This window comes from Meriones unguiculatus, chromosome 9, assembly GCF_030254825.1.
Source record: "Meriones unguiculatus strain TT.TT164.6M chromosome 9, Bangor_MerUng_6.1, whole genome shotgun sequence".
Lineage (NCBI taxonomy): Eukaryota > Metazoa > Chordata > Mammalia > Rodentia > Muridae > Meriones > Meriones unguiculatus.
The window spans coordinates 50,296,756-50,322,041 of record NC_083357.1 but is presented as its reverse complement, the minus strand read 5'-3'; the positions used below and the strand labels follow the sequence as shown (position 1 = coordinate 50,322,041).

The 25,286-nt window shown below is 42.1% G+C and overlaps 1 protein-coding gene and 1 pseudogene across 1 annotated transcript in view; both read right to left on the bottom strand.

Annotated features, from left to right (window-relative positions):
• Cenpj (centromere protein J) overlaps positions 1–25,286 on the bottom strand; it is a 41,416-nt gene that overhangs the window by 12,150 nt on the left and 3,980 nt on the right. The window contains exons 2-10 of the mRNA XM_021655044.2: positions 23,144–23,642; positions 22,381–22,504; positions 18,360–18,644; positions 15,178–15,289; positions 13,490–13,592; positions 11,748–13,374; positions 9,652–9,784; positions 4,470–4,635; positions 142–384 (exon numbers count right to left, since the gene is read on the bottom strand). Coding sequence (XP_021510719.1) covers positions 142–384; positions 4,470–4,635; positions 9,652–9,784; positions 11,748–13,374; positions 13,490–13,592; positions 15,178–15,289; positions 18,360–18,644; positions 22,381–22,504; positions 23,144–23,581 — 3,231 coding nt within the window. The 5' untranslated portion in view covers positions 23,582–23,642. The remainder of the gene's footprint in view (positions 1–141; positions 385–4,469; positions 4,636–9,651; positions 9,785–11,747; positions 13,375–13,489; positions 13,593–15,177; positions 15,290–18,359; positions 18,645–22,380; positions 22,505–23,143; positions 23,643–25,286) is intronic.
• LOC132656705 (small nucleolar RNA SNORA17) lies at positions 6,802–6,890 on the bottom strand (annotated as a pseudogene).

The window sequence follows — 25,286 nt, the reverse complement described above, 5'->3', positions numbered from 1 at the left end:
CAGTCTTTGACAGTCCCCCTAGAGCTGTATAAGACTAACTTCCTGCCCTCTGGCCTTCCTGGCATTTCCTGGCTTTATGAGTCTAAATGTACAAACATTAGCCATCACCTTGTTTGGCAAAACCAAATTCCCCAAACCTACCATGGTATCATCCCTTTTTGTGGCTGTCACATACTGGCAGGCCTTGGGGCTGCTCTCAATAGCTTCTGCTCTCTTCCAGGCATCCAGTCGGAATCTTTCCATTACTTTTATCTCTTCTCGGAGATCTGTATTCTCTTTGACTAGCATTTCTATCTGGCTTCTGAGGCGACCGTGTGTGCTTGACCATTTTGTTTCTTTTCTTTTCAAGTCTTCCTGTAAATCTGTAATTTGCTGTTTCAAAGCCTTTCAAAAGAAAAAGTTACAGAATTAAAATGAAGTGGAAGAGACCCATCAATTAAACAAAATGCAGGCCCACCACAGACAGCAGGAAAGGATGTCTAGTCAGTAAATGGTGCTGGGTTTTCCGGAGCTAGACATGGGGGTCAGGTCAGCCTCATATTAGCCTGTCAACAGTGAGTCAGAGGCAGGAGAATGCAGAGGCAGCACTTGAGTACAACATGAGCGGAGCGCTAACCTGATCACCAACTAAAATGGGAAAAGAAGAAAATGGCATGAATTCTTGAACAGAAGTAGACTTAAGCTAAAGGGCCACCGGCCCTGAAAAGAGATGGTTAAAATCCATGAGTGAGGCTGTCCAAAAGCGGTGAGTTACCTGAACTGACTGCTGGAAGTCAGTTCCAAATTCCTTGTTCAACACCCCACCCCTTCTCACTACAGCACTTGACTAGTCTTAAAAAGAAAGAAAAGAAAAAGAATGAGAAGAAACCAATATTAAGAAAATGAAAGGATATGTGTCTCTGTTTTGAGTGCTTGCCAAGCATGTACAGGGCCCTGGGTTTGATCCCCAGCAGCAAACAACAAACAGGAAGGAAGGAAATGAGGGGCTGGGAATGTAGCTCAAAGGTAGAACACTTGCTTGGCATGTGTGAGATTCTAGGTTCAATTCCCAGGAAGGAAGAAATGAGTTGTTCTAGATGGAATAAATGAAGTGAGTGAAGAAACTTTTAGACATGTCTATGAACAAAATGCAAATGTAACACAGAACACAAAACTACAGTCAGGACAGAATGTCACTACTGATTTGAGAACTACAACAAAGCTCAGAGAACAGCCTGTAACACAAGTCTATCAAATGTACTGACTAACTGGAAAAGCCCCAAGAGCAGAATGACTGAATTGAGCTGGGGTTATTAGGGCTAGCAGCTGAAGGATGGAGAGATCCAGGCAGCCTTCATATCAGATGTTTCCCCATGTACCCTGGAGACTAGCACAACAGGCTCCTCACAAGGATGAGGCATGCCTAATTCGTGTGAGTACCTCTGATTATTTCATAAAATCAAAGTGGAAAGAACATCTGGAAAGCCAGTATTACTCTGATACCAACACCCATACAATTACAGAACAAAATTCTCATTTCCATACTTTCATGCCTCGTCCTTGGGATTTCAGAATACTCAGTGCTGAGGATTGAACCCTGGGATCTGAGTATGAAGCAAATGCTGAATTACATCATCAGGCTGAAAAGTTCTCAGTAAGAGTATATGCAGATCAAATTAAATAATACATTAAGACTGTACAACATGATCAGGTTGATTTCATTCCAAGGATACAGGGATGGTTAAACATGCAAATTAACAAATGCAATACAATACATAAATAGAGTCAGGGACAGAAATCACATGATCAGAAAGCCTTTGACAGTGTTCAATATTCCTTCATGATAAAAAGTGCTGAAGAAACTAGGAACCCAAGACTAGAGCAATAAGGCAAAAGAAATAAAAGTGATACAAATAAGGAAGAAATTCAGTTGTCCCTGTGTGTAGATAACATGAACCTACTCTTTTTTTCTTTATTAATTACACTTTATTCACTTTGTATCACCCCTGTGGTTTCCTCCCTCCTCCCGTCCCAATCCCTCCCTTCCTCCACCCTCTGCATGCATGCCCCTCCCCAAGTCCACTGATAAGGGAGGTCTTCTTTTCCTTCCTTCTGATCCTAGGCAATTAGGTCTCCTCAGGAGTGGCTGCCTTGTCTTCTTCTGTGACCTGGTAATGCTGCTTCCCCCTCAGGGGGAGGTAATTAAAAAGCAGGCCAATCAGTTCATGTCAGAGACAGTCCCTGTTCCTATTACAATGGAACCCACTTGGATACTGAACTGCCATGGGCTACATCTGTGCAGGGGTCTAAACCTACTCTTAAAAAACCCAAAGCCTCTGGTAGAACTGTGGCAAGATATATTGACAATATACAAAAGTAACTAATGTGCTAAAAAATTAAGTCACATTCACTAATAAAACATGATAGAAAGCAAAATGACAACCTCAGTTATAATAGCTTTAAAATATACATCAAAGTCCTAGGGCTAAGTCTAACCAACGAGGTAAAAGTCCTCTACAATGGAAACAAAAACACTAAAAAGAAAATAAAATTGAGTAAGACATTGGAGATGACTTCCCACACTCACGGGTCACCAGAATATATTGTGAAATGTCTGGACTACCAAAAGCAACATTCAGATTCAGTGCAATTCCCAATGACATCTTCACAGAAATAGGAAAAAAAAAAATCTTTGAAATTCATATGAAAGCATAATGACCTCCCAAAGCAATCCTAGACTGAAAGAGCCATGCTGGAGGTACAACCGTGCCTGATTTCATACACTAAGCCATGTGAACACACACTTATACACTCTCACACTCTCACACACACACACACACACACACACACGTAGACTAGAACAGAGGATAATTCTATACAACTACAACCCCCTACACTTGAAAAAGGCATCAAAAACACTTTGGGAGCAAGTAAGATGACCAAGCTCCACATGGCGGAAGGAGAGAAAGGAGAGAGAACTAACTCCTCCAGGCTGTCCTCTGGACTCTACACATGCACACACACACAAATGTAATAAAACATTTTTAAATGAGGAAAAATAACAGAGAAAGGTAAACTGAAGTAGTAAGAGCAAGTATGAGATAAAGACTTTGTTCATCTTTTTATACGTTTATAATGGAAATATATATTACCTTTTTCAAAGAAAGGTTTATCAAGTGCACTACAAAAAAGCAGTAAGGTGGGCAGCAGCTAAAGAGAGCGTCTACATTCTACATCACCTTTTCAAATAGGGTTTTTAGTAAAGCATCAAAATCTAGCCTACTACATTTAATAAACTAATGAACCAGCACTTTCCCTACTTAAATAAGCTAATAGAACAAATACCTAGAAGAGTAGCAACAGTGGTGTGCACTGTGATCCCAACCGCTCAGGAGGCTGCGGCAGTAGGACTCTCAAAGCCAATGTGGGCTATACAGTGAAACCCTGACTTAAAAATAAATAATAATAAGTAAAACCCTAAGTAATATGTGGTGTGTGGTAACTAACGCTGCAGTTATGCAAATGAGATGATGACATTGCCCTAAGGTGCTTTGCAACATGGGAAGAAGAAAGCAAAGGCTGGAACCCACAGCCCTAGTCTGAAAAGTAGGGAAGCAGGTGAGCTCACATTTTATGCAGGAAATAGCAAACAGCTGTGTAAAACTATGCTGTTGATAAGCTGAGGCTTTTAACTTACAATCTAGTATATCTACTCTGGTTTTTATATTTAGCCAAATGAGTTTCCTTAGAACGCTTTGCAAGTGTCAATGTATACATTCATCTGTTTTCCCCAATGTTTATAGTTCTAATAAATGTGTTCATGGAGCTGAATACACAGCTCAGTGGTTAAGAGCACTGGCTGCTCTTCCAGAAGACCTGGGTTCCCAGCACCCACATGGTGGTTCATGACCATCTGTAACTCTAATCCCAGGAGATCTGACATCCTTCTCTGATGCCCAGGGCCACTGCACACATGCAATGCACATTCATACATACAGGTCCTATACATGTAAAACACCTATACATGTAAAAAATATAATAATTTTTTAAAATATATTTGTTCTTTTTAACTGCTGTGATCATGCTCATGTCTATCTCTAAGATGAACACAACCATTATTTGCCCTATCATCTTGTAAGTTTTGGAACTAAACCCCCTAGTTAGTATATGGTCAAATAACAGCACAACACAGAACCGGTGCACATCCAAGTTCTGGCTTCTCGGTTCCCCAGGGTATCTGTGGGACCGTTATTAGTGAGTGAAGGACTGGTGACTGTATCTCTCAAAGTCAGACTGTGAAGTGGTTCTGATGTGGTGTCGCAGACACCTGTTTCTCTCCTCACCCTTCTACGGGGTTTTACCCTGTAGCTTCTTTAACCTCAGCCTTCTAAGAGCTCACACTTTACTTCCTGAAACATCAAATAACTCTAGAGGGACTCTTACAAGATCGTCATCTTTATTGACCCTGAGTGTGGGGTAGAACCAGGTACCTGTATTTCTTCACGCTCCTTTTTGTCTGGAAACGTTCTTGCAGCTGCTGTGTACTTTGCAAAAACTTTACGCTCCTTTTGCAGTTTCCTTGTCTCCTCCTTTTTATATTCTTCTATTCGAGCCAGTTCTCGTGCTTTTTGTTGCTCAAATTCAGCAATTTCTTTCCTACAACGAACAAGCCACGTTGTCATGGGACAGTGTCAGTATAATGAGCCATGTGTACCCAAGTGTGACGATATACACCTTTATTCCTAGCATTAGGTGGCTGAGGATAGAGACAGGATCCGTTGAGTACAGGAGGACTCAACACCAGCCTGAACAAGACAGTGAGAACCTCCGTCAAAAAACTAAACAAAAAAGTTGTTATAATCCCCACTGCTAAAATTAATTAAAATGAAATCAATGCCATCAAAATGGAACCCAGAGTTAGACTGAAAGTTGCTGATCCAAGTGAATCCTACAATCCACTGGCCTCAAAGGTCAGCCAGTTCTTTTCCCCTAACATTCATTCAGCAAGTGTCAATTAGGTACCCACAGTGAATCCAGGAAGTGGTACACCACAGCCTCTTACGTTGCAATGGGAGAAGCAGACGATAGGGCCAGCAGGATGGCGCAGCAGGTGAAAGGTTTGCTGCACAAATGACAAGCTGAGTCAGATCCCATGATGGAAGGGGAGGACAGACTCCTGAACACTGTCCTCTGCCCACACTGGCACCAAGTCATGCATGAACCCACACAGTCTCACATACACAACACACACAAAAAATGAAAAATAATAAATGTGTGAAGCATTAGAAGCAGTAAGGAGAAAACCAGGAAACAGGTTATCTTTGGACTTCCACATGTATGCGGCAAGTGTGTACACACACATAATAACAGATGTAAAAATAATTTTTTAAATGTAATAAATGTGGAAGATTGGAGTGCAGTACACGGAGTGCCTAAAGACCAGATTAAAGAAGAGCTTTAAGGAAGCCCAAGATGCAGAACTCAACTGCTGGGCTGGAACTGTGGCCCTCAATAAGAACAAGGGCCTGGGCAGCCTTCTTGTCAGTACCTGTTTCCTCACTTCTAAGACAGGAAAGGCAGCACAATCCCTAAATCCTTTTAGTTTATGATTTCAGTGTTCAGGGAAATTATAATTCTGAGGTTATGAAGTACAGAATTTGAAAACTTACCTTGAGTGAAGAAGACATCTTATTTATGTTCCTACTTTCTACACACTCTTTTTTAAATATATTCTAATATTCTTTTCTTTTAATTGTGCGTGCATGCTGTGTGTTTGCATGCAGTGTGTGTGCATGCTGTGTGAGCGCACATGTGCATGGCATTTAGGTGGAGGTCAGAAGATAACGTGCAGTGCAGAATCCGTCTCTCTCCCCATCGTGTGGGTCCTGGGGATCAACCTCAGGTTGGCAGGCTTAGCAGAAATGCTTTTACTAAATGAGCAAGCTTGCTGGCCCCAAACCTATTTTTAAAATAAGTATACAGTTACAAGGTATAATTAAAAAACTTTTCTCATTAGAAAATGAGATACTTTTCAGCATCTTTTTATTGATTCTTTGTGAATTTCACATCATGCACCCCGATCCCACCCATCTCCCCCTCCCCTTGTACCCACTTCTCCACCCCTGTAAACTTCCCCCCAACAGAGGAAAAAAAATCCTGTTGTGGAAGCTGTGTCACAGTGTGTCCCACAGTATACCCTTTTGTCCACACTTCTTTACTTGCAAATGTTCATTGCAATGGCTCGTCGGTCTAGTTTGAAGCCTCTGGCTTCTGCTACTCTGTCAATACTGCAACCTCACTGGGACTCTTCTCAGTTGCCCTGTGTCATGGAGATCCTGTAGTTCTCAATGTGAGATGGACCCCTTCACACACTCCAGCAGTTCATCAATGGAGGAGATGTTGCCGTGGGCCAATTCAAAGCCCTGCGTCTAGGCCTGAGAGGTATCTGAGCTGATGAGCCTACCAGCTCTCCTGCACCACACCACTGGGGTAAGCGCCCCTGCCCTGCCCTGCCCTGGCAGGCCCGTCCAATGCTACAACCAGCAAGGGGCAAGTACAGAAATATAGTATAATTAAGGGCCATTTATAATCACCTGGTTTTGCTCCCAAATAATGAGGCAGAGACCTATTAGTAAGCTTCAAAGCCCTAGAGCAGGGCAGATACTGATCTACTCTAACACATCTATACTAGCCTTGCTACTTCCCAGCCAACTACCCATTACTTGCCATCTCAGTCTCGTCCTTATTTCTGGAAATGCGGTGATTGTACCAAAGTGTATGCCAGACTGATTGATGGCTGTCTCAAGCTCTCTTTCTTCAGGGAATGTTAGACTACTAATCATTCAGATGTTCACAGGCCAGAACACTGAATGTACTCATGGCCTCTCTCCTCTGTGCCACCTACCGACACTATTTCCTGGGGCCGAGCATAGAATTCATACTTTTTCAGATTCTTAGAAAAGAAATACAGAAATGATATCAGGAAAGTGGTGGAGCAAGAAACTGAAGGAACTGTCCTTCCATCTAAATAAGCTAAGCCAAGAGGAGGCAGCAACCTCAGGACTCTGGGTTAAGCGTCCAGGTGTACACAGCTGAAGAAAGAGCTGAGGCTGTGAGCCAATTTCAGCATTTGCATCGGAGCTACTAGGAACCCCTTTATCCCTAGGCCTCTGGCAAACAATTATAGGAATGATGGCATCCATCCTGAGGCACGCTACTGGTGCCAAGCTGAGAACAACTTGAGGCCATGTGCTCTGCCTCACAATTCCCTGGGGAAGGCAGAGCCAGAGTGATGCTTCAACATCCTTTCCAAAGAGGCTTGTTGAAAGAATTTAGAGCAAGCAGCTCGTGAGGTCAAAATGGCTAACAAGAAGCACTCAGCACTCACCTGCTTTTCCATAGAAGAACTAAAGCAACAAGTACACAGCTGCACTCTGAGGTGAGCCGTCACAGAACACTAGAAATGAGTAGAAGAAAATGGAAACCTGGGCCAGGCAGGTGATAGCACTCAGTGGGTAGGTGCTAACAATCTGAGATTGACCCCAGGACCCACACAACAGAAAGAACCAATTCCTGAAAGTTGTCCTCTGACCTCTACATGCACTCCCACATAACACACACACACACACACACACACACATACACACACACACGCCCGCACACATGCACACAAATGTAAAATTTTGTTTCTTTTGCTTTTTGAAACAAGGTTTTTCTTTGCAACCCTGGAACTTACTTTGTAGACCAAGCTGGCCTGGAGCTAAGAGATCCACCTGCCTCTTTTTCCCAAATTCTGGGGTTAAAGGTGTGCACCTCACCAAACAATAAATATAAATTTTAAAATTCATTTAAAAATGGAAATCTTGTAAAATGTAGACATCTAGAAAAATGGTATAATAACAAAAACAAAATCCCCTGCATGTATTACCCCATTCCACAGACAGGGACTCTGCTCTGCAGGGTAGGGAGGGCGAAAGAGCAGCCAGCAAACTCTAGCACACAGATGCTCCCAGTCCTATGTGTTGGTAAGTTCAGCTCTCACAGGTTTATAATCACAAAATACATAACCTGAAATCAGCACAGTAGTCTTGCTTGAGAAAAGGATTTCGTATCTCCCAGGGACCTAGGATTTGAAATTAAACTATTCTGTGGGTCAGAAATCCCTGTAGATTCCCATCACTGGAGCCCCACAGACATTGTATTACACTGACACAGCAAGCAGCTGCCTCAGGAAACAAACGTGGCCCAAAGGAGTGGCTGACTCAAACCCACAAGAGTGCCCGTGCTGTATAAGATGGTTATGTAGACAGAAGGGATGCAAGGCGTCACCTCAGCCACAACACACTGATAGGATGGGAAGGTCCTCTGAATTCAGGCAGAGTATCTGACGAAATTATCTGTGAGAGTTTTGAGGTCCAGCTTTGGTGTTAAAACTTTATAAAATATAGACTATTTTATTAAAAATATTTATATATGCTATTACTTTTGTACTCAGTAACTGCCAACATAAAACCTGGCCTAAAATATACAAATGCACACTTGATGTAAATGCTAGACTTAAGAGTTTTCTGCTTGGCCGCTGTAGACAGCAATGCAGTGGTGAAATTCAACAGTACCCTACGACTCAGCACATTACAACTTGTACATGTATATGTTCACAGCATGTGTACTAGGATAATCACTATGGTTAACAAAAATAGAATTCCCTTCTACAGCAGACACAAGAACAAGATGACCAGGCTGTTGTAAGTGTAGAATGCATGTCAGTAAAGGGTTTTAATTGGGTTCATTGATTTTGGAAGTTCTGACTAAATATCTTTGGGTGTTTAGACTTTAGGAATGCATACGGTTAGCACAATGCCTTGGTTCCAGCTGATCACAGGTTCTCAGTCTTACTATATTAAATAAATGCTGATGTTTTGAGCCACCACACCCAGCTTTCTTGGTTTATTTATTTTTAATTTTTTGCGGTATTGGAGACTGAACTCAGGGTCTCATATTTGGGTCTTCAACCATTGACTAGTCTTGACTACATTGGAAAATGAGAGGAGAGAGATAGAATCAGACACACAGAAGAAAAGACTGCGAAAGATAAGAATAGAGAAAGTCACCATGTGATCACAGAGGCAGAGCTCTCAGTGATGCTCCTGCCAATCAAGGAGCACTAAGGACTGCCTGCAGCCACCAGATGTGGCAACATAGGCAAGCTGGGGTCGTCATAACTACAGACTCATTTTTGAATTTCAACCATCTACCACTAAGAACTTCCCTTTAATGTATCTGGCCAAACAAGGTCATTTCATTTGATTATGATTAAAATTTTGAGACAGGATCTCATGCAATCCAGGCTGGTCTTGAATGCACTATATAGTTAAAGGTGACCTTGAACTTCTGATCCTCCTGCCATCGCCTCCCAAATCCTGGGGTTATAGAAGTGTGGTACCAGACCTCAAGTTCATGGATGTTGGCAATCCAAACAAACTCTTCTTACATACAAAGCATTCTAGCAACTAAGCCATATCCCCGTAACTAAAACTATATTGATATAACAGAAATGTGTTCTCTTTTTCATTTATATTTGTTAAAAGTGATTGAAAATGTACCAAAACTTTGAATGTAGTCTTAAAGAAACAATTAAGTCATTGTTTTCTTTTCTCATAGATAAAAACTTACCTCAATTTTTCCAAGGCACTTTCTCGTTCAATGCGAAGTTTAGCTAAAGATGTGTTCTCAGCTTTAAATTTTTCTATTTCTGATTCCAATTCAATAACTTTCTCTCTCAGAACCTGAGATCGAACCCTGTCACCTACAAAACAAACCATGAATTCTGAACTTTACAGGAAAGGGTTACAACCAAACACTCGTTATCTGTGAATACTGCCACCAAGAAGGTTCACCACTGAACCTGTGCCATCATACCGCATAGCAAACTAATTTCAGACAGCAGAAAAAGAAAGACCAACGGAGACCCAACTTGCTGAAAGAAAGCGGTTTAACCTCAAGAAAGAATCAAGGTTGGACTGCGGCATGCCTACAATCCCAGCACTCAGCCAGTGTGGTTTACATAGCGAGTTCCAGACCAACAAGGGATTGATATTACAGGATTACAGGTAAAAAAACAAACAGTTTAAATCAAATCTTTTTAAAAGACTAGCAAATATAGAAGATGAATAATTCCCATGAGATCTTAAGGGCTAATCAAAACCCAAACCAAAATTTAACCCTTATTATTATACAAAAGAAACACAAGCTGCGCATGGGCATACACTTGTGATCCTAGCACTGTGGAAACTGAAAGGGTTACAAGTTCAAAGGCAGCTTGGGGTACACAGCAAGTCCAGGCCAGCCTGGCCAATTGGTTCAACAACCCTGACTCAAACACACACATGGAATGGGGTGCAAACTTTTTTTTTTCCTCATCAAATTTGCTATTTAAAAAGTAAATAGCTAAAGTTTTAAAAATATTTTTATCATTTAAAATTATATGTAGATGTGTAAGTCTGCTTGTAGGTAGGTACAGATGAGTGTGGTGCCCACTGAGGCCTAAGCCTCAGACCCACTGGAGCTAAGAGTTACAAACAGTTGTGAGCTACCACAGTGCTCTTGACTGTGTTCTCTCTCTCCAGCCCCAAACAGCAATCCTCTACTCTTCAGTCAGCAATCTGTTTGTCCATCACTTAGTCCTACCCTCCTAGAAATACATCTGGTCTATACAAGATAAAAATAAGTTATACGTGGAACACTGTAATATATGTCAATATCATAGTAAAAGTACATAGGAAAGACCTATACAAGGAAAACCCCCAAAGTGGCATGAAGATCACCTTTGGAAATTTTAGTTATGTTTTTGCTGTGTCACATGTCCAAACACTCAGGCTCCCTGCACATTCGAGCCTATGTGGGCCTGGAAGAGATGACTGAGATATGGAGGCGCTTGCTACTCTTCCAGAGGGTCTGGATTTGGTTCCCAGCACCCACGAAGGTGCTTAACCTACCGTGTCAGCTCCAGGGAGCTGATGCCCTCTTCTGGCCTCCTCAGGCACTCACATCTATATGGGGCACACACACACACACACACACACACACACACACAATTCTTTTCTACGGTAAATAAGTCATAGGTTGTCTTTAAGCATGCTTTCAGCTCTGTAGAAATATGTTACTACATACTCATTTTTTCTGTGTGGACTGCTTCAGAATGCACACATGCAGTGAATGGCAATGCTTACGCCACCATAAAAGGGGAGTACGGTCAAGTCTAGGGAAGAGAAAAATTTAACTGTACAGCACTCTCTCTCTCTCTCTCTCTCTCACACACACACACACACACACACACGTACACAAACACACGTACACAAACACACAGTCCACACCTTATCAAGAGTTTCTCAGTTTGAGTTCCTAACAGTCAACTACAAGCTACAAATATACAATGGAAAATTCCAGAAATTATTTTTAAATTACATTCCATTCTAAGTGGCAGCACAGTGCGATACCAGTTTCACACTGAAACAACATCCTCTGTCCAGCAAACATCCATGCAACTCACAGAGTTACTCATTAGTCACTTAGCACCCATGTGAGGCTATCAGATCCACTGCTGTAGAATTGCTTGTATTTAAATAACACTTAATGGCCCCAAGAGACAAGAGTGGTGTGCGGGCAGTGGATTGTGCCAAAGATAAAGATAAACCACACGAACATTATGTGCACATTAAAAACAACAGTGTAACAGACACCCCTGCAGCATCTCCTTATGCCTGACGTACCTGGTGGCTGGTCTTGACTCGTGTTCAACTTGGGTTCACTGTCTAAGTGTGAATCTAATTTTGGCTTTGGTTTCAAAGAAGGGAAGAATTTTACCATCAGGTCAGATGGAGGAGGAGGACTTCTGCCCCTGTCAGACTTGCTCAAGTCTTCCCCCCTCTTGACTGCTGCAACCTTCCTTTTTATTGTTTTGTCCAGAACACATGCTTCACTCCTACTGGGGCACTGTGTCAGGGGTGCACCATGTGTGGCTTCATCTCGGAGAGCAACATTATGTTCGTACAGATTCTCCTCAAGGTCTGTCCAAGATCTTTCATCATCAAAGTCAATTTTACTCCCATCTTGACAGGAGGGTTGTCTTGATGGCTCCGAGACGTTATGTTTCAGGCTTTCAACTATGACAGACTCGTCACTGCTGCACTCCTTATCAGACAGATCCAGATCGGCATCTTGCCATTTGTCTTCTTGAGCACCAGTGTCCCTAAAAGGTCCTTTAGTGTCACAGACTTGGGGACTCTCCTCTCTGTTGCTGAAGACCCTCTCCCCTGCCTCAGTGGACGGTTTTATGGTAACATCAGGCTGCTCCTCAGAGTCAGTGCTGCTGTCACTGTTGGCAACACTGTCATCACTTGCATCCCATGGGCTCTGGTTTTCAGAAGTGCTGGTCTGGAAGGCTTTCTGACTAAGTTTACAGGAGAGTTCCCTCAAACCATCAGGTGGCCCTGAAGCCAGTGACAAGAGCATGGCCTCACACTCACTCTTTCGCTCACATGCAGCATTATGGCAGGGAAGCTCATGGTTACTCTGACCGTTAGGGTCCACCTGATGTGCCTTCTGCTGCTGCACAGCTTTGACAGGGGTAGAAGACATCCTGTGACCTTTGTAGATCTGTTGGTCCCTCTCTAAGATTTTCAATACAAATGAGGAATTACTAGAAAATGATATTTCATCAGCAGCCCGTTCCAAAAATAAAAATTCATCTAATTCCAAATTTTCCTTTTCTTTTTCTCGTTCCCAATTTTCTAATTTTTTCTGGAAAGAAATGTCAAGGGATAACTCTGTCTCTTTCTCCTTCTCACTCCTCAGGCTCTTGGAGGCCACACAGCCAACTGGCCCCGTGGAGAGAGGAAGTCTCTCTCTCACCTGTGTCTTATTCCACACCTTGCAACCAGCATCACAGGGCTTTGAGCACGCAGGTACATTTTCCTTATTATTAGCTTGTACATTTCTTTCTAATTTGTTCTGGCGTCCAAATTGCCCATCACATTTCTTCCCCACCTGAGCTTTCAGTCCTGGTGGAGAGAGACTTTCCCTCGTACTGATCTTGGTCACTTTGGGTTTCTGACTGAATGAGGCAGAAGCAGCCTTGGTTCTGGCCTTCTTCTCCTTCTTAGCAGTGGGGGCCTCTGCACACAGGTCTTTACTTATCAGAGCAGTTTTCCTCTGCAAGTGTTGTCTGTCGACTTTAAATGCAGACTGGTCTTCTGAAGGGCTCTGGCTACTCACTGCCTTATTTTCTTTTCCTTTTTGAAACTTAGATTTAGCATTAGTAAACCTAGCTAAACCTTCTCCTCGTTTTAAAAATGGTTGCTTGGGTTTTGCTTTCGTTAGCAATAGTCCCTCTGCTTCCTAAAGTAAAGAGACAAAAATCCAATTAATTCACATATACTGATCTCAGTTATTTCCAAAAGCCAGTCGTCATGAAGAATGACAGCCACTCAGTAGGAACAGCGTTGGTGCTCACCCGCAGCTGCTTCTGCTTCAGTTCTTGCTCTTCCAGCTGAATCTGCTCTTCCAAATAGTCTTCAAATGTCTGCGTCTTCTCTCTTATGGCAGCTTTGATGGGCCTAATCATAAAAACAAAATTATGCACACTCAGCTTACAATGTGAATACATTATACTCAGTTTAAATACCTTAGCCTACACTGTAAACTAATATTTTTCAAGGACCAGGAGCCAGAGTAGAACATGGACAGCAGAGCATGAACAAGACCCTGGTCCAATCCCCAGAACAAGAAAAAAAAAAAAAAAAAAAAGAGCAAGGTATGATGACACGTGTCAGCAGTCCTAGCGCTCAAGAGATTGAAGCAGGGGGACTACCATAAATTCCAGGCCATTCAGCCAAATGGAGAGTAACCATGCCAGCCAGGTAAAACTTTTTAGGCACATCAAGGACTTCCTTTTAGGCTGGACTTAGTGGTACATACCTGTAATCTCAGCAAGTTTGAAGCCTGTCAGAGCTACACAGTAAGACTGTCTCAAAACAAGACTGGCACAATGGCTCCTCGGGTCAGACTGCCTGCTGTGCAAGCCTGTGACCCGAGCTCACACCCCCAAACCTACAGTGCAGGAGAAGACAGACACCCACAGCTTTTCCTATGACCTCCACACATGCACTGTGGCACAGATGTGCCCACCCGTGCACACACAGGCACACACAAATGCACATGCATCCACACGCACACAGAGTATAAAGAAAATAAAATTTAAACAAAAATACCTCTATTTACCTTCTCCTTTTAAAATCTAAGGAAATCTATAACCCTTCTCTAGCACCCAAAATATAGTAATATGTAACTCTGCACAGGACTTGGGATATTTTTTAAAAAAACTATTTAAAGGATACTTTTTCTTTGAAATAACTTTTTGGTTTTTTGACACAGGGTTTCTTTATGTAACCCTGGCTGTCCTGGATCTTGATATATAGACCAGGCTAGCCTCAAATAGAGTTCTGCCTCCCAAGGTAAAAGATTAAAGTGGATACCACCACTATCCAGCTGAAAAAAATAAAAAATAAAAAAAAACATTTTCTAATTCTCTAATTAAACTAATGTACAATTGTAATTTTAATTTACCTTCTTGTTTGTTTGTTTGGGTTTTTTTATTTGTTTTTGTTTTTCTTTGAGTCAGGGTCTCTCTTTGTAAAAGTCCTGGCTGCCCTGGAACTTGCTCTATAGACCAGGCTGCCTCACAGAAATCTACTTGCCTCTGCCTTTCAAGTGCTAGGACTAAACGTGTGTACTACCACAGCCGGCTGCAACACCAATGTGAAATTTCAACATCTGGTTTTTCTTTTCTCCACAACTGTATTTAACTATGAGGTAACATTTTTTTTTAAATGGGAGGGCATGTGTCAAGGTCACACTGTATATTCCAGGCTGTCTACAGATATGCTTGAGCCATACTGCCTTGTTTGTTTTTAAGTGAGAAAACTCTACCAAGTTCTTCCAATACAGTGTCATAGCTACTTGAACTGTCCGCTTTCCCAACCAGAGTCTCTTGCTTAATAGTATACGATGGGTTATTTCATCAACCTAGTGCTCTGAAGCATATTCAAGGGAAAACAAGAAAGGCATAGATCTTTCAAACACAGTGCTCAGTAAAGAGAAATACCACATGGTTCCATTTTAATGACTGAACATGAGACATACCTTTCTTCAGCATTCACCACATCCGAGGAATCTCCACTTTTCTGTAAGTTCACGTTCTTCCCTTCCTGACTCCTCCCCATCTTCTTTTCCCAGCGTGGCAGAACACCTTCCCCTAGAATAAAGATTAGGAACAACCTAGTTCAAAACTGCAGAATACAGTTTTAGGATATAAGACGATCACAAGTTACTAAAATACGTTTAATTAAATGTAGTACATGGGGCCTTGGATTTAGTTTCATGTAGAACCCTTGCTAGTGAGCACAAGCCTTAAATTCCATCCCCAGCACCACAGAAACAAAAGAAAGCATTTAAAAAAGAAAAATGTAGCCAAGGAGGCTGACATACATCTGTAATCTCGGCACCTGGAAGGCAGAGACAGGAAGACTGCTATAAGTTCAAGGCCAGCCAAGGCTACATAGCAAGACCCTATCTCAAAAGCAAAACAACAACAACAACAACAAAAAAAAACATGTATGCCAAAAAATTCAGAATACTCAGGATGTTTTAATAAGATAAAGAAAAATTATAAAACTACAATTAAGATACAGGACATTCTTTAAGAAATTGTCCTTTTAAAAGTAGGGATGTTTGCTGGGCAGGGGCCTTTAACCCTAGTATTCAGGAGGCAGAGGCAGGCAGATCTCTGAGTTTGAGACCAGCCTAATCTACAGAGTGAGTTCCAAAGAAGCCCTGCCTTGAAAATCAAACAAAAGGTTTATAGAGTTACAATAACAAAAGGTAATGTAGGAACTTGATTGGATCCTCATTTTTAAAAAACCACCTTTAGGGACTAGAAAGATGGCTCTTCAGTCAAGAGCACTTCCTGCTCTTGCAGAAGACCTGGGTTTGGTTCCCAGAACCCACATGGCAGTTTATAACCTCCTGTAAGTTGGGTGATACAGGTCTGGGGATCCCGTGCCTTTTAATGGCCTCCTCAGGCCATAGATCTGCACGTGGCACACATATATATGCAACCAAATGCTCACATGCATGAAATAAGCTGTAAAGGACAATTTGGGAGTAAATAAAAGAAATTCCCCAGTAGGCTGAAATATTAACTTTCTTATGTATAATAAAAATATAGTTAGACATACATTCTAGTTTGTGCCTTTTTATGGCCTCCTCAGGCCATAGATCTGCACGTGGCACACATATATATGCAAACAAATGCTCACATGCATGAAACAAGCTGTAAAGGACAATTTGGGAGTAAATAAAAGAAATTCCCCAGTAGGCTGAAATATTAACTTTCTTATGTATAATAAAAATATAGTTAGACATACATTCTAGTTTGTACTTCATATACAATAAAATACTTGAAATAGAGCACATGATGCCTGACTATTACTATGAAAGAGTTCAGCAAATGATATACATTATATGTATATCATTATATGTATATATAGCCACGGGTTTATAAATAGATGCATATTCATACATGTATCAATAATGTAAATATGGCAGTATAGTAACCCCATAATCAGTAGTCTTTCCATTTTTCTGGATATTTGAAATTTTCCAAAATGAAAAGTAAAGAAAGTACATTGTGCAAAAAGGAAGGAAAGAAGCCATGTGTGGTGTTCTACACCTTTAGTCCCAGCACTCAGGAGACAGATACAGAGTTCCAGGACAGCCAGGGCTACAGAGAAACCGTCTCAAAAGAACAAAAACAAAACAAAAAAAAAGGACAGGGTATTTGACCTGTCCCTTTGTTACTCTAGGTTGGGAAGAAAGCAGTAGGCAAAAGGGGGCCCAATTCTAAATGCTAAGTATAGACACTTTATTATCTGTTTTTTTATCTGTAATATAAATTACAAAAAATTCATGAAAACAAATTTACATTTTGGAAATTATGAAAATAATGTTGACTCTCCACAAAAAGTATTAAATGGTTGTCATATCTGATGGTTATTCTAATAATGATGATGATGGAGAGCATACTGTTAGAAATTTTCATGTTAAGGAGAAAAAGAACACACTACTATATGATATTCATAATTTCAAAAATGTAAAGCAAAAGGGGGACAAGGAGCTTGGTTGTTCCTTTTTAAGACTGGTTGGACTGAGGACACAGCTCAGTAATTAAAGCTCTCGCCAGGCTAGCATGAGGACTAGAATCTGGAGCCCCAGAGCCCCTCTCCCCGTAAGTGCTAGGTGGCCATGGTGACATGGGTGATAATTCCAGCCACAGAAGGCAGACAGGCAGTCCCCAGGGCAAGCCACACTGGAGAGTGTGGGTATGACTAAGGCTGCCATAATGAGTAAGCTGGAGGAGAAATGGAGGATGATTCCCAGCATCAACATCAAGCCTCCATGTGCACACACATGCCATACACATTCATGTACATTAAAAAGGATTAGCTGGGGCTGGAGAGCTGGCTCAGAGGTTAAGAACACACTGCTCTTCCAAAGGTCCTGAGTTCAATCCCCAGGAACCACATGGTGGCTCACAACCATCTATATATAGTAACATCTGATGTACAAGCAGAATGTTGTATAAATAATAAATAAATCTTAGAAAAAAAAAAAGATTAGCTAGAGGAGTATATCACAGTGGTGGAGCACTCACCTAGTAGTGTAATGTTCTAGATTCTATTCCCAGCCCACCTGCTGCCCTCCCCCATCTGTCTGTCTCTCCCTTCCTCCTCTGCCTCTCTCACCCTCTTTCTTGCACACACACACATAAACGTGCACAGAAGAGAGGGTAGGGAAAATTATCAGAAAAGCCAAGTGAGCTCAGGAGTTTGTTAGCATCTGAAACAGAAACAGTAAGGCCAATTCTCTGCAAGAATGTGTCTGTACACAGAAGTTCAACAAACACAACCTAAGTATTATGAGTAACAGCTCCCATCACAAACCCGTCTCCAGCATATCACAGCTGACCTGCAGCTGGCTAGCTCTCACCTGCCAAAGCTATCACAAAGGTTTATCAAGCAAAACTCTCAGAAAAAAATACTCCATGCAGAACACGCTGCCTCCTTCTTGGAAGGCCCATGGTATCTATGAAGTCTGAGGTCAGAATGAAGACCACAACTGTTCTCAAAATGTCAAATTGTGGCCCAGCTTTGGGTCAGTGGCTCTGCAGTGTTTTTGGCCTTACAACTAAAGCAACAGAGGATGGGGAAATACAGAAAGATGACCCTTGTCCTACGACAACTTGTTAACTCAGCTGTGTGACTCACCTGAAGGATGGTTAGGGTTTTCTTCCTTTAAGTCATTTTTTTTCACATGTGCTTCTTGACATTGTGACTCATAAAACAAATCAGAAGCATTTTTTGAAGTTAAGACAGAATCTGGTTGAGTAGCTTTACAGAAATTGCTTTGTTCATCGGGTACAATGACGGGAGCATGCAGGTTGTCTTGGGTTGGATTTGGGTGGCAGAGTGATGGCAGAGTGGCCTTCTCCCCCAAAGCTAAACTTCCTGGAGCTCTATACTGCTGGCTCTGATCATCAGGCAGTGAAGTACCTTCCAAGTGAAAAAATAAATAAAAGAATCAGCAAAGCTGAGATCATTCTACAATACTTTGGCTTTTATGCAGTAGTGACCCCTCACCCCACAATATAGTTTCCAAAATAACAGAAGCAGTTTTTCTTCTTAGTACACTGCTTAACAAAAGTACAAAAACTTTAAAATCCAAAGTAAACAAATGTCACATTCTTTAAGGTTGGAGAATATTTATACTAGGTTTTCTATACAGAGTGGAGACGGCAGAGCTGCAGCACACCTAGCTCGGAAGGTCGTTCCCAGGCCATGTGTGGAAACACCATGGCAACGGTGAACTCTGCAGTCCAGTGACAGGCAGGTGCAGGTGCACACCGTGTGGTTATTCAGCTACTGGAATGCCATTAGGGCTGATGACAGTAACTAATCGTTTCTCCTTCGCACTAACCTGAAAACTTTGCTATTGTTGGGTAAAGAAATTATTACTGACATTTTAGGTCCTAAATTTATGTTACTTTTGTCTGTTTTGTTTGCATCTTGGCAGGGCTGTATGCCTCCGAGCATTACTTCTTAGAGAGGAAGGCATACTAGATGTCTGCCATGCCAGCCCCTGAAATCCTGCTGCCAGCTCTGGCCACATGATTGCCCACATAAATGTGGAATACACACATAAAATAGTCACTGCTGCTGGGACACAGCTCAACTGTTAAGAGTACTGGCCTAGCATGAATAAGGAAATCTATGTTTGATCCCAACAGTCCATAAAACAAGACATGGTGGTGCAGAACTATAATCCCAGCACACAAGATGAGGCAGAAGGCTCAGGGCTTCATCTACTGCCTCACCCAGGGCTGGGTCCCATGTGTTCCAGAACTGAACTGCCGGGCAGTGTGCCCACTAGTGCAACAGTGGAATGACTGTCATGAGTTAGCTATTTTCTCACTGACTTTGCAGCCTGCTCCACAGAAGGGAACTGATGTCTAATAATACTGTAAACCTGGTCAAAAGCTCATCGCTGGGAAGGCTGTAAGCCCTAGAAAGAGACCTACTACTACTGTTTTGCTAAACGGCTACTAGTAAAAGAAAAGTCAATTTTCTTTTTTCTTGAGAAATAATTTCTCTGTGTTAACACACTTGCCTGCCCTGGAACTCACTCTGTAAACCAGGCTGGCCTTAAACTCAGAGATCTGCTTGCCTCTGCCTCCCGAGTACTGGGATGAAAGGCGTGTGTTAGCATTGCCAGTAAGAAGTACAAGTTTTATTTGAAAGACCAAATTATGTCTTTAGCAACAAATACCATGAGCTGCTTTCAGGACAGCCCAGGCTTCACAGAGAAAACCTCTCCCTTGAAAAAAAAAAAAAAAAAGACAAAAAATGTAAAAGATTGGGTTCATGGTAATAGTAACACATAGAATTTTGTTGTTGTTGTTGTTGCTATTGTTTTGAAATAGCATCTCACTTTGTAGCTCTGACTGTCTTGGAACTCACTATGTAGACCAGGCTGGCCTTGAACTCACAGAGATCTGTCTCTGCCTCCCAATGGCTGGGATTAAAAGGTGTGAGCCACTACACCCAGCTACATGCAATTTCTTATAGTGTGAGATCTGTGAGGACCTACATAACTCAATGAATCACTGTTTTCTGGATGACCAGTGCACTACATCATAAATAAAAAACAAGCATTGGTATGTTTTAGATTCCATACTGGGAACAGCCACTAAGAAAAGACGGCTTGCTTAGCACACAAAAAGGAATATCCACAATTATCTGGAAAAGATATTAAAGTGCTCCTTTTCCCTAATAACACAGCATATAAAAGGTGGAGACTGTTTTCAAATACTTTACTAAAACATTCCAGAGACCGGATATAGAAGTAGATGAGAATCCTCTGACTTCCTTTAATCTGAACAAGATGTAGAATCTTCTGGGTAGACACACAGCTAGATTTGTGGAAATCAATTTTCACCTTTTGAGGAACCTCCACACTGATTTCCAGAATACTGCCCCCACAAAGACTCAGAAACTAAAAGTTTGCTCCCCATCTGGTGACTGTACTAAGATGTAACAGAACTTTTGGGAGGTAGAGCCTAGTGGGAAGAAATGAGGTTACTGGGGGTGTCCCCTGAAGAGGACACTGCCTCCTAGCCATCATGAGGTGAACAGCTCTCCGTTACCTACTCCCGCCACAGTACATGACGCTGCCCCAGGCCCACAGCAACAGGACCAAGCATCGTGCGCCAAAACCTCAGAACAATGAGCCAAGAAAACAGTTCTTTCTGCACTGTTTATCACAGCGATGGAGGGCTGACTAACACTGTAAGATAGACTTTGGGTCTTGAGACCACAAAGTCTGAAAGCTGATTCAGCAACAGAGTATATGCTTAGCAAGCACAGGGCTCTGGGTCCAATATCCAGCACCAAAACATAAAAGTCAAATTAAGAAAATTCAGAATTCCATTGTGTGAAAGCCAAGTATTCCAAACTGAACAGGGCTAGTTCTTGCACAGGAACTGCTGTCTGCTCGTGTCACTCTACCATGTGTACTTTACAGCAAAAAGCAGCACAGCCTAGTATTAGATCACCTTGAGTGTTTATGGACTCCACAAAGCAATTATAGACTATTCAGTTAGTTTAAGATGAGCTAAATGTGCTGTGCACTTGGTGCAGGGGCAGGCAGAGCTCTGAGTTTGAAGCCAACACACACACATTTATGACTTCTTTTATATATGTATTGAGAGAGAAATATATAGACATATATATATACCACCCACTCCTCTTCTACCCAGCCACCCTTGACACCGTCATTTAACACACTTACTGCCAATGTCTTCTTTGTACTCGCAGTGTCCAGAATGGTCATGGAACAGAAAAGGCCCTTCCTGAACCTCTGAAGTATGTCTCTCATAGGGTAGTGCCAAGAAGCAATCACTGCTTACAATTTATGAAACAATCTACTGTTATTCTCAGATGAAAATTTACACAAGTAGGGCTGGGGATAGCCAACTGATAGAGTATTTGCGTGGCATGCATGAAGCCCTGGGTTCAGTCTCCAATACTGAATAAACAGCACAGGTGTTCTACTCCTGTAGTCTCAGCATTTCGGAGACACAGGCAAAACAGAAAACATCCCTGATACTCACACCAGGCATAGTAATAAGCACTAACAATATGGAATTTGCTTGTCCTGAACCAGGACTGAAAATGTGTTTGTCACTATGGAATGTGGTCAGAGAAGCTCTCAACCCACTGCTGCAGATCAGATTTCAACACTGTTTTCTCCAGGAAGCTCCTGATGCTTTCTGTTAACAGATGCAGCACACAAGAGAAACCGGCACCTACTACCCTAGAACACACAGCGCTTCAGCCAGGCAGAATGGTTCCTACAGTTTACCCCTGTAGCCCTGCAGAGTTTCCATGCACCAGCCAGCAACTGGATACCAGTAACTCTGTATATAACTTAGTGTTCCTTCTACTAAGTTTTTTACCCCCAAATCAATGAGTACTAGCTGGGGATGTAGCTCAGTGAGCACATGCTGAGCATGTGTAAGGCCCTGCTCAGCCCCCAGCACTATGCAACTGTGAGAATGCCTTTAAGTATGACACATACACTCCATACTGCTGGCGCACCTCTCTGGTCCCAGTGTTTTTACTCCATCATTCTATACAGAGGAGCGTAGAAAAAAACCAAACAATTAAAGGTGAGAAGCACACTCGACCTGTCTCCTTGTATTGCTGATGGCTGTGTGTAGGCAGATCATACCTGGAAACACGTGCTGCCCAGACACCATGACAAGCAGCTTCTCTTGCTCCTCCATGAGCCTCTGCAGTTGCTCCAGCTGCTGCCTCTTCAGTTGCTCCTGCTTCTTTTGCTGTAGTTCTTTCAGCTTTGTAAGTGTGAAATCAAAGTTGGATTACACTTCCTGACACGGCTTACCATCTATCTTACCTTCATTCTCCCTGGTAAACAATCTCAGAGAAAGATCCCCAATCAATAAAATCTGCTACGAAAACACTAAAATCTCATTTCTTGTAAAGGAAGTCATGTCAGTATCTCAAATAAAAAATAGGGGGAGCAACTCCTTTGAGTCTTCTAAGAATATTCCAGGACAGAACTACTTTCTAATATTTGATCAACCCATTCTTTTCAATTTTTTTTTTTAAGAGATGGGGTTTCTCTGTGTAGCTCTGGCTGTCCTGGACTTGCTTTGTAGAACAGGCTGCCCTTGAACTCACAGAGATCAACCTGCCTCTGCCTCTCCAAGTGCTGGGATTACAGGCCTATGCCACCATGCCTAGCTTAAACAGCCATTTCTAACTTAACTTTTACCAAATGATGGGGCAATTTAAAACCATGAATTTATCTTAATTGCTACGTTCTGTAGATGTATATTTATACCAAACATACCTTAATATTTCACATTAGAAAACAAAATTGTGGGATTTTGAGAATTCAGAGTAAAGAGGAAGCAAGATGACCAATCATTCAATGCCTGTAACAATACAAATACCTGAGGCCAACCTACCTGTTCTAGTTTTTTAAAAAGCGGGTTTTTATTAGCCACTTCTTTGAGTTCACTCGCAAGATCAGGCATAAAGTCATTTTTGTTATCCTCCTGGTATCCAGGAGTATCCTGACATGTCAATGTTGGTTCCTTTTTAATTAAAGGAAAGACTATGTGAGCATCAGAGTTTTCTGAATGTAGTTTATAAGGTCCTCCAGCCTCCAACTTCTGTTCTTCACGAAATGAATCCTCTTCACTACTAATGCTGAAGCTATTCGAAAAGTGGATGGCTTTAACAGGGAAGCTGGTGGAAACATTTGTAGCTGCTTGCTTCTCGTCTGCTTCCAGAATAGGAAATCCTTGATTTACTATGACCCCAGCCCGAGAAGGACTGGTCATCCACTGGGTTAGAAAGTCCTGCCCACTGTTTAATTCTGAAGAGGTTGGCATCAGGAACATTTTAATTTAATGTTCTTATCTAAACAATGAGAGATCCAGAATACCTATTGTCTTCCAACACCTGTAAAAAAGAAAGCCAACAAAAAGTATTCATTACAACTATTATAGATGCTTTACGTCAAAGTAGCCCAAAAAGTAACATTAATCCCACAAAAGACTTTAGCAGGGAATGACAAATTGGTTCAGTGGGTATAAGTGCTTGCCAACCAAGCCTGAGGACATAATCCCCAGTTGCTACATGGTAGAAAAAGAGAACTCACACAAGTTGTCCTGTGAATTCAACATTCATGCACAGCACATATGTAAACATGCACACACACACACACACGATCGATGAATAGAGATAGACATTTTTTAATGAAAAAAAAAAGCAACTAAGCAGCTTAGTTGGTTTGAGTTTTGCTTCCAAAAATCTAAGCTAAGTAGATCAGAAACTTCAAGACACCTCTGATCTAATCATTCAACTACTAAGATACATAAGCACTAGATCAGTTGACCTAAAACTGTAGGATCTTAGACACCCTGAAGCACTACACACTTGCTTCTTTGCGCAGTGAGCATGGAACCAAGGGTCATCAGCCTCGCACCCCACAGCTTCGCCTGCCTGCTGGGGCATTTGCACACGTGCACATTTACACAACTCCTCAGCCACTGGCAGCCCGTCTGTACTGCAGATGGCCCTCAGGATTAACGGTGGTTTGCTATCACGTTCACTCACACTCTACCAAACTCTGGAGATCCTGGAAGAACCTATGTACCCTCCGCTGCCTAGCCCCATGCAAATAGAAACTTGGGAAATCTGTTTGCCTAAATTGTTAAAAGTAAGTCAGAATTGGCCTTTAAAATAAATTCAGTACTACAAGGTATTACTTGTGCTCACTTAATGCTAAAGAATAAAAATGACATTGGTTCAAATCATAGGAGTGTCCTGTATGGATCATCAGACTTTAGTGTTGAACTGTGCTACTGTGTAGGTAAGAAAACTTACACAGGGACGATAGGCTCCTTTCTTTAGTATGTTTCATTTTCCTCCACTAATGTTTCTAATTTCATGTTCTACTGCTTTAGGCTCTGGGTACATGCAGCTGTTAACAACCATCTGAGGGTTTCTATGGGTGTGATTAATACCATGACCAAAAGCAACTTGAGGAGGAAAGGGTTTATTTCACCTTACAACTTTTAAGTCCATCACTTAGAGAAGCATGGCAGGAACCCGAAGGCAGAAGCTGATGCAGAGGCCACAAAGGAGTGCTGCTCACTGGCTTGCTCCTCATGGCTTGCTCAAGCTGCTTTCTTATCGCACCCAGGACCACCAGCCTAAGGGTAGTACCTCCCAGTGAGCTGAGCCATCCCCCATGAATCATTAGTCAGCTGCTCCCAAACATGCTGCCCAGCCGCATGACCACCCTGACTCTGAGCAGCAAGATATGGGAGATGCAGAATGGTTCGTTTTCTGGATTAAGCCTCCTCAAAGGACCTCCATGGACTGTGCTGCTGCCAGAGGCCATACTGATGTCTGTGATCTGCTCTGCCAGCAGAAACCACATTGAATCGGTGGTCCACGCTGTAGCCAGAAACCATGTGGAAGTCCATGATCCACACTGCCACCAGCTGCTATGGGCAGGAAAGCTTCTTTTGCAGTGCTATGGATGACTACAGGCTCATAACGGAGAATAGAGACATTAAGGCTTCTGTGATGACTCCC